Source organism: Lithobates pipiens, unplaced genomic scaffold, assembly GCF_037356315.1.
Source record: "Lithobates pipiens isolate NorthernLeopardFrog02 unplaced genomic scaffold, aLitPip1_a1.2 Scaffold_1, whole genome shotgun sequence".
NCBI classification, from domain to species: domain Eukaryota; kingdom Metazoa; phylum Chordata; class Amphibia; order Anura; family Ranidae; genus Lithobates; species Lithobates pipiens.
The window spans coordinates 149109320-149123100 of NW_027507685.1; the positions used below are offsets into that span (position 1 = coordinate 149109320).

A 13781-nucleotide genomic window follows, 5' to 3' on the forward strand; every position below is an offset into this window, starting at 1 on the left:
ATTGTCCCTTATACAGGCGGCCAGTGGCCATTTTGTTGTAGCTTAGTGTGGTTTTTATCCTCAGTGCTGGTCCCTGTTGCTCAGAACAGCGCGTTTTTTTGCTCTGGACACCTGGGAGCTGACACAGACACCTGTCGGGGTGGTGAGATCTGCAGTGGGGGCCCCTCAGTCTGCAGCAGCTAGGAGGGTGGGATTGTGCACCTGTCCTAAGTCCCCAATGGTGGCAGACAGGATAGGTCAGCATGGCTTCAGAAACTGGTGTTTCTTCCCCAGAACTCCCTGCAATTGAAATTGGCTCATTTGCGAACAGTGCAGTGCCTTTGGACGCCTTGTCAGCGGTCCTTGAAACATTCATTGCCAGGGTGGAGGCGGTGTGTGGGCGCAAAGGTGGTAAAAAATGGCCCCTGCCCCCCCCCCCATCCTCCGGGGAGAGCTCTGACTCAGACTCGGGCCCCGCAGCGACTGGCGGCCCCTGCTCTGATGTGTCAGATAAAGGTGACCAGGACCGATTGGACAGTGAGGATGATTCCCTGTCTGGGTCCGCGCAAGACAAAGCACTAGTTGGAGCACTTATCACAGCTGTGCGTGATACCCTGAAAATTAAGAATACAGCAGGATCCTCTGCTGAAGTAGCGGTCCCCTTTGGGTCCCATAAGCAAGCCTGTACACCAAGGTGTTTCCGTATCTGACTTATTTAGATATGTTCATATACAAGGAATAGGGAAGCCCGCAGCGGACCTTCTCGGTCCCCAAAAGAATGGCAGTGCATTACCCCTTTGAGGAGAGGCTTCTTAAAAAATGGTCGGCTCCTCTGGTCATGGACCCTCCAGTATCCAGGTTAAATAAAGTAACCTCGATCCCGGTTGAGGGGACTCCTGCATTTAAGGACCCTACCGACAGGAAGGCCGGGGCAGTGGCCTGTTCCTTGTTTACGGTTGTGGGGTCAGCAATACGACCAGTACTGGCCACAGCACTAATGTCGCAGACACTTACTGAATGGGCAAAACTTTTGCACCGTGAATTGGAGAAGCAGCAGGCCACTCATGTCTGCGTGGAACTAGCAGACCAGTTAATGCATGGCCTTAAGTACGTTTGTGACACGCCGCTGGATACGCTTCCTTTGCTCTCCAGGGCTTCAGTTTCAGCAGAAGTGCTGCGGCGCCTGATTTGGCTAAAATTCTGGTCTGCGGACCAGGAATCTAAAAAAGCCTTGATGTATCTACCCTTCCTTGGTGAATGGCTATTTGGAGCCTCGTTGGATGACATCATTAACCACTTCCCGACCAGCGCACGACGATGTACGTCGACAGAATGGCACGGGCAGGCATATTGGCGTACAGGTACATCCAATATTCAATGCCGCCTTGCCATCAGGAACGCGCCGCCGGCGGCGCGCTCCCGCGCTGGTCGGGACCCCCGTGAGTCCGGTCGCGGGACCTGCGGACTCGATCGCCACGGGCATCCCCGCGACCGTCTCACGGAGCGGCCGAATGGAGGAAATGCCAAGTAAACAGCATTTCTCCATTCTGCCTAGCAACTAGTGACGCTGATCTCTGCTCCATGTGATTGGAGCAGAGATCAGTGTTCACTAAATGAAAGCCCAACCCCCCCACAGTTAGTAACACACCCCTAGGAACACTTAACCCCTACACTGCCACCCACTGGTTAACCCCTTCACTGCCAGTGTCATTTACACAGGAATCACTGCATTTATATAGCAGTGATTACTGTATAAATGACAATGGTCCCAAAAATGTGTCAAAAATGTCCGATGGGTCCCCCACAATGTCGCAGTCACAATAAAAATCGCTGATCGCCGCCATTACTAGTAAAAAAAAAAATAATAAAAAATTATTAATAAAAATGCTATAAAACTATCCCTATTTTGTAAACGCTATAACTTTTGCGCAAACCAATCAATAATCGCTTATTGCGATTTTTTTACCAAAAATATGTAGAAGAATACGTATCGGCCTAAACTGAGGGAAAAAAATGTTTTTTTATATATTTTTGGGGGATATTTATTATAAAAAAAATTAAAGAATAATGCGTTTTTTTCAAAATTGTCGCTCTATTTTTGTTTATAGCGCAAAAAATAAAAACCGCAGGGGTGATCAAATACCACCAAAAGAAAGCTCTATTTGTGGGAAAAAAAGGACGTCAATTTTGTTTGGGAGCCACGTCGCACGACTGCGCAATTGTCAGTTAAAGCGACGCAGTGCCGAATCGCAAAAAGTGGTCTGGTCTTTGACCAGCAAATTGGTCCGGTCTGAAAGTGGTTAAGAATGTCAAAGGTGGGAAGAGCACCTTGCTCCCACAGGCCAGGAAGAGTAAGGAGCCATGCCGCAGGCAAGGGACCTAATTTTCCACTCAAAAGAGACTTTTTGTCCGCCCGAACTTTGACTAAATGCTCCCAGTCTGACAGGTTGACTACTGAGAGACAGAAGCGTCCCTGGACTTGCAATCCTAACAAGCCAGTGAGCAAAAATGCTTCCGCATGAAGGTTTTCTCCTGCCCGTCACTTGGGTGGGGGTAGCCTTTGGGAGTTTGCAGCCTGGTGGGCCTCTTGGCTGTCTGACCAATGGGTCTGCGAACTGATTTAATCGGGCTACAAGATAGAGTTCCTCTCTTGGCCACCAAACCGATTCTTCCCCTACAGTATACCCTTACTCCCAGCTCGCCGGGAGGCCCTGTTGGGGGCAGTAAAGGACCTGCTAATCCGCGGGGTGATAGTGCCTGTTCCGGAAATGGAAAGGTTTCAGGGGTTCTACTCCAATCTGTTTGTAGTCCCCAAAAAGGAAGGGGTACGTCCAATCTTGGACCTGAAAGCCCTCAATTGCTTTGTAAAAGTACAGAAGTTCAGAATGCAATCAGTTCGCTCAGTTGTCACTGCACTCCATCAGGGGGACTCCCTGGCATCCTTGGACATCCAGGACATGTACCTGCACATACCCATATGCCTCAGGCATCAGAGGTTTCTGCGATTTGCAGTAGGGGAAGCCCACTACCAGTTTGAGGCTCTCCCCTTTGGCTTGGCTTCAGCACCCCGAGTCTTTACCAAGGTATTGGCTCCAATTTTTGTGTCACTGCGCTTCTGCATGAGTCCTAAGACTCATGGTGGCCTTCTTCAAGGTGGTACTGTACGCCCAGTTTCACACCAGAGTCTTGCAGAAGGAGATATTGACAAAATGGGACAAATCTCCATTATCCCTGGATCAGCAGATTCAGGTGAGCCAGTCAGTCAGGGACTCGCTGCTCTGGTGTCTGAGATCCCTGAGATCCGGTCGGGGAGGAATCCAAGTTGCCGATCAATGTGCTCGAGCTCCGAGCGATCAGGCTATACCTCTCCACATGGTCAATAAGACTAAGAGGGTGTCCGATCAGGATCCAGTCAGACAACGCCTCGGCGGTGGCATATGTCAACCATCAAGGAGGAACAAGAAGCTTGGCTGCAGCACGGGAGGTTGCTCACATCCTTCGGTGGGCAGAGCGACATGTACCGGCCCTGACTGCCATTTACATCCCAGGAGTATAAAACTGTCAGGCGGATTATCTAAGTCAGATACTGGACCCAGGAGAATGGTTGTTGCAACCGGAGGTGTTCAGGCTTCTGTGCATGCGGTGGGGCACGCCAGACGGGGATCTCCTGGCCTCTTGGCTCAATCGGAAGGTGCCGAGGTTCGTATCCAGCACAAGAGATCCTTGAGCAGACGTATCAGACGCGCTGGTGGCTCCATACCGACTGATCTACACCTTTCCTCCGCTAAAACTGTTACCACGTCTGCTCCGCAGAGTGGAGGTCAGGGGGATTCCAGCGATACTGATTGGCCCAGATTGGCCTCGGCATCCCTGGTACGCCGACCTAATATGCCTGGTTGCGGACGCTCCCTGGTGGCTACCGATTCGAGAAGACGTTCTGTCTCAAGGTCCGATTCTCCATCCTGCTTTACCATCGCTGGTTTTAACAGCATGGCTGTTGAAAGCCAGGTGCTAAGGAACTGAGGACTGTCTGACTCTGTGATTTCTGCTATGTTGAGGGCAAGGAAATCTTTTTCTCAGAAGATATACCATCGTACATGGAAGGCTTATATCTCCATGTGTGAGGAGATGGGGTGGTGTTCACGCACCTATTCAATTTCCAGGATCCTGCTGTTCCTACAGTGAGGAGTAACCAGAAACTGGCTTTAAGCACCATTAAGGGACAGATATCAGCCTTGGCTGTCTTTTTCCAATGACCCCTGGCGTCTCACTCTTTAGTGACCCTGTGGGATCTGAACCTGGTACTATCGGCACTTCAGAAACCGCTGTTTAAGAAGATCAGGGAAATTCCCTTGTTGACTCTTTCTCATAAAGTGGTCTTCTTAGTGGCCATTACATCGGCCAGGAGGGTTTTGGAACTGGCGGCCTTGTTTTGAAAGTCACCCTATCTTATTATCCACAAGGATAAGGTGGTGTTGCGTCCGCAACCTTTTTTTCTGCCGAAGGTGGTTTCAGCTTTTCACATCAATGAAGACATTGTGTTATCATCTCTGTGTCCTAAACTGACACATCCTAAGGAGGTGGCCCTCCATTCCCTGGATGTGGTCCGGGCTCTGAGGGTATATCTGTCTGCCACGGCTCCCTTCCGGAAGTCAGACTCTCTGTTAGTTTCGGTAGCTGGTCCGAAAAAAGGGATGGCGGTCTCATTTCCAGGTGGATCAGACAGATTGTGGTCCAGGCTTATGCCTTGAAGGGGCAGGTGCCCCCCTTTCCTGTCACGGGCCATTCCACCAGGGCAATTGGGACCTCTTGGGCTTTTTGACATCAAGCATCAGTCGCTCAAGTGTGTAAGGCGGTGACTTGGTCGTCCGTTCACACCTTTACAAAGTTCTACAAAGTGGATGTAAGCGCATCGTCTGATGCCTGCTTTGGCCGCAAAGTTTTGCAGGCGGCCATGTAATGTTGCAATTTTACACTCTTTCTTCTGTTAAGAAAAAGTTACCTTTTTGAATATTAATGCACTTTTCTGCATTGGTTGACCGTAAGTTCTGATGCGGTTAGTTCAGATGGTGACTCCCTTGTTAGGGAGCACCGCTGGTTGTGGGTGAAGTTATGTTGCTGTTCCCACCCCTTGTTATGACACTGCTTGGGGACGTCCCTACGGTCAAGATTACTGGAGCCGTGTCCGTCAATGAATGAAAGAGAAAATAGGATTTTTGTACTCACCGTAAAATCCTTTTCTCTGAAGTTCATTGACGGTCACAGCACCCTCCCCTCCTATTGGTTATGTTATACTACTTGTTGACATACTGAGCTGCAGGCAGCAGGCTGAGGGGTTATTACCAGAGGGACCGCCCCCTGCGTGGAACTGTAAAGTTCTGTTGTTTTTCACATGTATTACATGTTCTGCCAAGTCCTCTCCTGAAGGTGGTGTAATAAACCTATGGTCAAGATTACTGGAGCTGTGTCTGTCAATGAACTTTCAATGTACAAAAATCCTATTTTTAGAACCAATGGGAATCTTTCATCCTGTGTATTAAAGAGCACTCATAGTTTAATATTGAGTCTAAGATAGCCGAAGAATGAATTCTACTGACTCCAAGGGATTTTAACCTCTTAACCACTGGGCACTTAAACCCCCTTCCTAACCAGACCAATTTTCCTTTTCTTCACACAAATTCTGTAAAAAAATGAATTTTTCTTTGTTTCTGTAATACAATTTTGCAAATTAGTAATTTTTCTTCATAATTTTTGGCCAAAATTTATACTGCTACATATCTTTGGTAAAAATAACCCAAATTGGTGTATATTATTTGGTCTTTGTGAAAGTTATAGAGTCCACAAGTGTCAGAAACCATGAATCAGACTGAGAGAGAAGTACAATTAAATCACACTTGTTTATTACATAAAAATAAAAAGGTAAATAGAAAAAGCGTAGTCAAAGCATAGCCAGAGTCCAGTAACCGGATCGAGTAGTCAGCCAGGCCAGAGTTCAATATCCAGATCGGGTAATCAGCCAGGCCAGAAGTCAGGGATCCAAATCGGGCAACAGCAAGCAGGATAAGGAGCCAGAAGGGATGTCAGCAAGCCAGTCTTTAAACAGAACCGCAGGAGATGGTTTCCTGTGATGTGACCAAGGCGAAGGCAGAGGTGAAGTGAGCTGGACAGCTTTAAGTAGGCAGGTCAGACGAGCATGATCAGGAACAGCTGGTAACTATGGAAAGAGATGAGAGCTGGCAATTAGCCGACAGCTGAGCAGCCAGCCCAGAGAAGGAAGGGCTAAGCCAGCCCTGACAACAAGCTATGGTGCCAATCTCTGAAAATTGATAACACCTGATGTACTGATGACCTATTTCATTTCTTGAGACCCTAACAAGCCAGGGAAGTACAAATACCCCCCAAATGACCTCTTTTTGGAAATTAGACATTCCAAGGTATTTAGTAAGAGGCATGGTGAGTTTTTTGAAGTTGTATTTTTTTTCCCACAATTCTTTGCAAAATCAAGATTTTTTTTTCTTTTTTTCCCAAAATTTTTATATTGACAGGTTATTTCTCGCACACAGCATATGCATAGCACAAATTACACCCCAAAACACATTCTTCTACTCCTCCTAAATACGGCGATACCCCATGTGTGAGACTTTTACACAGCGTGGCCATATATAGAGGCACAACATGCAGGGAGCACCAACAGGCGTTCTTGAAACATAAATTATACATATAATTTCTTGACTACCTCTAAGCCCTTGTACACACGGTCGGACATTTTGATAACCAAATCCGTCAGATTTTGTCCGAAACTGTTGCATACACACAGTGGAACAAAGTTGTCAGAAAATCCGATCGTACTTAACGTGATGACATTATTTCATTAGGATGGGACTACATTCAAGCTAGTAGCCAATAGCTTTGGTCTATCAATTTGATCTGAGCATGCGTGGCACTTTGTCCGATTAGAACTATCTACACATGATCGGACAAAGTCAGATCGGAGCATGTTGTCAGAAAATTTTATAGACAAGTTGGAAAACTTGGTCCGTCGGATACTCCGATGGACACAGTCCGATGGAGCCCACACACTGTTGGATTATCCGACAACACGGTCCTATCGGACATTGTCTATCGGAATATCCGACCGTGTGTACAAGGGCTTACACTTTTGAAGGCAGGACAATGGAAACTCCCCAAAAATGACCCCATTTTGGAAAGAAAACAACCCAATGAATAATCTATGAGGCATAATGAGTCTTTTGAACATGTCATTTTTTCCTACAAGTTTTTGGAAAATGTGTAAAGAAAATGAAAACGCATTTTTTTTTTTACACAAAGTTTTCCATTTATACAATATTTCTAACACATAGCATGTACATGGCAAAAATTACACCCCAAAATCGATTCCCCTACTCCTCCTGAGTATGGCGATACCACATGTGGGAGACTTTTACACAGCATGGCCACATACAGAGGCCCAACATGCAGGGAGCACCATCAGGTGTTCTAGGGGCATACATTTCAAATCTAATTTGACTACCTATTACACTTTTGTGAGGCACTGTAGTGGCATGGATGAGCATGAATGGGGATGGATGACCCGTGGATGGGCATGGCCGAGTATGCCTGAGTACGGCTGGGTATGGATGGGTACAGCTGGGTATGACTGGGTACAGATGGGTATGGCTGGGTACGGATGGGATGGCTGAGCATGGGTGAATGGATGAGTATTGCTGAGTATTGCTGAATGGCTGAGCATGGATGAGTATTGATGAGAATGGATGGATGAGGATGGATGGTTGAGCATGGATGAGGATGGATGGTTGAGCATGGATGAGGATAGATGGATGAGGATGGATGGTTGAGCATGGATGAGGATGGAAGGTTGAGCTTGGATGAGGATGGATGGTTTAGCATGGATAAAGATGGATTGCTGAGCATGGATGAAGATGGATGGCTGAGCATGGATAAAGATATATGGCTGAGGATGGATGGCTGAGTATTGATGATCATGGAAATTTCAGGGGGCGCGCAAGAGCAAGATTCTGGGAGGACATCAATGTACGCCCTCCCAGAGTTATCGAGCCGGCTGTAACCGTCATTCGGCTACAGCGCAGTCGGCAAGCGGTTAAAGAAAGGAATAAATAAATATAAATACATGGGTTGCTTGATTAGGTATTAGAAAAGTCAGCAGTCCAGATCTACATACTCAGTGACCTGGTGCACTGAAGTCAGAGGGGTATGCAGGATAGCCAGGCAAAAAAGCATTTTCTTAATGTCTGTGTTCCCCTCAAGATAGGGACAAATGGATAACAGAATGCAAAGTAGGCACATAGAGATGTCTAACTGTGTGCCGATATATTGTTTGGCCTAGCACAGCACCACTGAAAAGTCAGGGGGGCAAAGCCTCAAAATGATTCAGGATTAAAAGTTGATCTGATTTCCAATAATCAATCCATTCAGCTTCAGAAACTGAGATGAAATGAACAGACAGTAGAAACTATAGAAAAATTTATATATTTAAAAAATCTCCATGTGGAGTTGATATTTGTTTGGTGCTGAATAAAAGGGACTGCTTGTGTAAAAAATTCTACTTAAGATACCAATAATATTTCAGGCCACCATCTGGTCAACAAGCAATTTCTGACTTGCGTGTCAATAAGGTGAAAAGAGACCCGGTCACAGAACGAGCATCTGCCAGAGTTCTAGCAGTACAGTCTGACTCTAGCCGCCTGGTCGAGCTGCAGCGCCCAAAGACTGGATTCAGCGGTCTGTATCTTGCTCAGAGGATCAAGAATCACAGTACAGGTAAGAGAAAAATCTCTACATCTTAAAAAAAGTCTTCTTTTCTTTCTGATCTATTGGGGGACACAGGAATTCAGAGTTATAGGAATACAGTCAGGTTATACTGATGCTTACAGATGTATTGAACACTGGCAGACAGAAAAATTGAAGGGCAGCCTGTAAAACCCCTTCTTTATCAAGCATGCCTGTTTTTTGTTGACATTCTAGAAGGTAGAGTCACATTTCCTCAGCTCTCCTGAGAAAAGTCTATTTTTTACTAGCCTACTCTTCTTTTCTTTGTGGAATCTTTTCCCCAGTAATGCCACATACACACGATCAGAATTCTCGTTGGAAAAAGCTCTGATGGTTTTCCCGACGGAATTCGGCTCAAGCTGTCTTGCCTACACACGGTCACATCAAATTCCGATTGTGTGTACGCGGCATAACTGGTCTCTTCATAGGAGCTATCTGAAACAACATTTCCTCTGCACTAGTTTTGGAGGCCATACCCAGACCCTGCTGTAAAGAGAAGAGCTAGCCTGGAATTTTACCTTTGGACACTGAGCTCTGCATTGTTGCACTTTCCAGACCTGCGTGGACTGTGTTAGTTAGCTGTGATGTGCTTTCCAGGTCTAGAGCTGTGGCATGGTCCCAAGTGTCACCCTGTCTCTGAAGACTCCCTTTGTGGGTAAGGCCGTTTGGGCTAAAACACAGGGAATTACCTCACTGTTTACACACCTTTCCAATTTCCCACCACTGATGGTTTCACATTGATAGGGGTTAAGGCACTGATGTCACCCGCTGAGTGCAGCTACGCTTTCACTCTGTACTATCTTTTCTGCCATTCAAACTAGTGGAAGCACCATCTTACTGCTGCTGCATGTGAAGCACCACATTTATCTCCAGTCTGATCCCACTGTCTGCCTATAATGACCTAGTGGCCTCCGGCTGCTTGAAACCCTCCTTAGAACAAGCTACCTGGGTTTGTGAGTACTGGAGGCCTTGCCTCACATTGGGCCTAGTTACATTACTGCTGCAAGAAAGCAATATGTCTTTCGTAAGACAGTAAGGACAGTTCCACTGCCAGGGGGGGGGGGGGTTGCTCAGCCTATTCTTCCCTAGTGGTTCAGAGACCCTGAGACCCCTATTGTTTTAAATTCATCATTCTAAGATTATTAATCAGCTCCGTTGGGTGAGGCCAAGGCCTCCCACAGATCCACAGGGACCTCTATGTCCATTTGAGACTTTTTGGACAGACGTGCTTAGTTACTGGGGCTTCCCACTCGCAATAAGACACAAAAGTTGAATCCAATACAGTTTTGATTTTTAGAGTACAGTACAAAGGATGTTTTTCCAGTCTCTTAAAGTGTAAAAAGACAATCATCTTCCAGCTATGAAGACTTGAGACTACCTGAGGGAACATAGAAGAAGAAAGGAAAATCTGTACCGTGTAGCACAGAACAGGATGGGAGAACAGATAGAAATACCAATGAACATAACAAGCTGCTGTAGCTTTAAACTACCATTAGATGTCAGTATAGATCAGAACACTAAAAACATTAATGCAATACATAGCAGTAGCAGAAATTTGCATAATTGGTGGGACACAACAGGTGCCTTTCCATGCAAAGTCTGTCACTGACCTTCCATAGGTCTTAGATCAGCCTGGTTCTTTGATCCCTGTAACAATCAGAGACTCCAATTCAGAATCCTAGCAAACTTTCTCTGAAGAGACTTTTGAGGCACCACAATCTCCTGCTGTCATCTTAAATTTACAGGGGGTGTTTTTAGACCTTCTTGATGCAGTGTGTTATTCTTCAGTCTGCATTTGGAGGATCCGCTTGCTATTTCAGGCCTTCAGTCTTTTAGTTCTCCTACAGCTGCAAAAGCTATTCTACTACACCAATTATTTAATACATTCCTATACTGAATGGAAATTATTTTTAGAGGGAATTTGTAAACCTGTAGTCTATATCCACTGTGGATAAACCTGTGACCCATCTTAACTGTAGTACCACTAGACTGACTGTGGAAGCGCTTACCTTTCAGGATCCCACTGACAGGCAGCTAGAGTTCCTCTTTAAATCCCAGTTTGTGTCAGAATGGTTAGATTTCCTCAAAAGCGATCGCTCCAGTGCTGAGGTAGGTTTCTGTTTCATGGAGTAGATGAAAAAAATGTCTGGAGCCTTGTGCTTCAGTTGTTCTTGTTTGTTACAAGCATCTAAACTAATGTTTGTACATGCAGCAGTGTGGCTTAGTGATTAGCAGTTCTCTCTCATCTAGCACTAAGGACCTCAGTTCATAACCAGGACACTACTTGCATGACATTGGCATGTTTTGCCTGTGCCTGCGTGCATTTCCTCCCACACTCCAAAGACATACTGGTTGGTTAATTGTCTCCTGTTTGAATAGGCACTAGTATATGTATGCATGCATGTGAGGTATGGATTAGATTGTAAGCTCCCTGAGGGCAGGGACTGATGTAAATATACAACATATAAAGTACGAATGGTTGGTGCTATATAAATAAGTGTAGATGGTCAGTGCATCCTGGCTGTGTGGATGGGACACTAAATGATGCATCCAAGGAGTATCTGGCTCGCCTAACCTTTGATGGACATTGTCTGTTTGGCCTTGATTGCATGATTGGCAGGGCCATGGGTGGCTAGAGGGTGTTGTGTTTTAATGCAGGATCTCCACGGCAGGGTGGGAGGAATCTCACCCCTCTATTTAATCTATCTCGGCTTCAGGTACTCATAGGTCTTCAGAGCCTGATTCCTGCTCAGGCTGTAGGGCTTGAAGCCACAGGTCAGCTAACCCTTCAGGAAATCCTTATGCAGGAAATTGTGATTGCGCTTCTACAGGTGGGAGGCTGATTGTGTATCCAGATGGGGGCTTTGGTAGTTTGCTGGTCTTTGAATGCAGGAGATCCTCTTTTTATCCCACAGGCTAATGCATTGTCCCTGACGCCCTCTTCAGTTGCTGGTCACTGTTTTGCTTGAGATACTACACAAACAGATGCAACCTCTGCTGTTTCTCTGTTACTTCCTTTGACCCTTTGCCTCTGTCCAAATTGGTCCTGGGTTTTGGAGTTGTACCCTATCTGGAAACTTGCTCCCTCCCTCAGAAGGATCCTCATCCTCTGTCCTTTGGTTAAACCCAGAAGGCTACCCCTCAACATACCTCCTTTCCAGAGGGACATCCTGTCTTGGACCAGTTATTGCCATCCCTTACCTAAACAAGGACCTGTCTCCTCAGCATCCTTTGGAGGCACCTGCTACATCTCAGAAAATTTGGCCTTGTGTTCACCCTAGTGCACTTTTCTGAAATCTCCAATGTTGCATGTTCAAATGACCTCCTGTGAAACAGTTTTTTGATGCTTGCACTCAGCACCATTTGGAAGGGCCTAACACCTGCAAGCTTTGGATGCTAGGAATCTGTAGGTGTCTATTGTTGGTAACTATCTTCACCAGCGTTTGAGGCTATTCAGCTTAAACTCTAACTAAAAAGGCCTACTCCTTGTGTGCCATTAGAGCCTTTATCAACAGTCACCCCTTTCCCTCAGTCAGGATTAAATCTCCTCTCAGGAGTTCTTTTTTGGCATTGGTTCTCGACCCTTCTGTGCTCTTCTTTTTATTGCTTGGGGTCTGGGCTCTGAGTAAGACATCCATATTGTCTCTGTAGACCTGGCAATTCCATCCCATCAAACTCTTCAGGCGTCTGCATGTCTCCAAGCTGACCCTCCAAAACAGATGGTTTCTGATTCGTTGGGGTCGGTTTCTTGGGTTGGACTCTGTTGGACATCACCTAGATGTTGCAATGCCTTTGTCTCTGACCAAGAGTGAGAGTCTTCTCTGCAACAGGACAAGTTACCTCATCCCTACACTGGAAGATGCTAAGAGTACTACTCTCAACAGCACTGGTCTACCCTGAAGACAATGCATTGGAACTTGGCTTTCCTCAACCAGTAGTGTAAGGAAGGTTCAGTGTGTTCCAGTATGAAAAGACCAGTGTACGTGCATGTTTTTGGGCATAACTTAACCAGATGTATATTAGCACGCATGCACATTAAGCAGCGTGCGCATAGGCACACTTGAAACGGGTATTGGTGTCAAATGTCCCATATAAACTGGAGGGCGACATGGATATATTATTAGGTGATGTTCAAGTGGTTATGAAGGCTAGACATGTTTTACTTTAATGCCTTCCCTGGCATTAAAGTAAAAAAATGTCCCATTGGTTGCATTGCCCCCTCAACTCCCTTTATACTTACTTGAGTCCTATCTGCACTGGCACTGGTCTCTCTCTCTCTCCTTCTTCACAAGCTCAAAGACAGCAGCGGGAGCCACTGGCTCCCGCTGCTGTCAATCAAATCCTGTGAGGAGGCAGCTGGAGGTGGCAGTGGAGCGCTGTATGTCAAGGGATGTACACAACCCAGCTCAGGAGTGAGCCTGCAGGTTTGCCATCATAGGAGCCAAGAGGGTCGGCGAGGAAGGCTACTCTGTGCAATACTATTGCACACAGTAGTAAGTATACCAAGTTTAATATTTTATTTTAAATACATACCCTTAACACCTGTCTCTGGATTCTTGTCTTGTTGTGACTTTGGCCTGTGTTTTGGACTTTGCCTCTACTTTATTTTCCTGTACCTCACTATCTGGCTGTTGCTGACCTTGGCCTGTATCCTTACGCTGTCCTTGCCATCTGATTTGGTACCTTGCTGCCCCCTGTTGACAACCTTCAGCTTGTGTCTTGGCATCAATTCTGTCTGCTGACTGGATACTACCATGTTCTTGAATATGGTTTTTACCTGGTGCTTCACAGGCGTCTGTCCCTCATACCCAACAAGAGGTGCAAGAGAAGCCCCCCATGTCTGCTTGATCGTCACCAGGTAGTTGACAGATAATCTCCGCCCTGAAGTGATAGGTTAGCGCATCTGCAGGCTCTTTATCACCTGCGTAGCAAGTGGAAATCATTGCTATATAGCTCTGTGCCCCCTTGGACTCTCAGCAAGCAGAAAAGGCTGG

At 46.2% G+C, this 13781-nt stretch overlaps 1 protein-coding gene across 2 annotated transcripts in view; it reads left to right on the top strand.

Annotated features, from left to right (window-relative positions):
* LOC143975907 (uncharacterized) overlaps window positions 1-13781 on the top strand; it is a 217203-nt gene that overhangs the window by 85887 nt on the left and 117535 nt on the right. For both annotated transcript variants that reach the window (XM_077478451.1, XM_077478452.1), the window contains exon 10: window positions 8588-8778. In XM_077478451.1, coding sequence (XP_077334577.1) covers window positions 8588-8778 — 191 coding nt within the window. The remainder of the gene's footprint in view (window positions 1-8587; window positions 8779-13781) is intronic.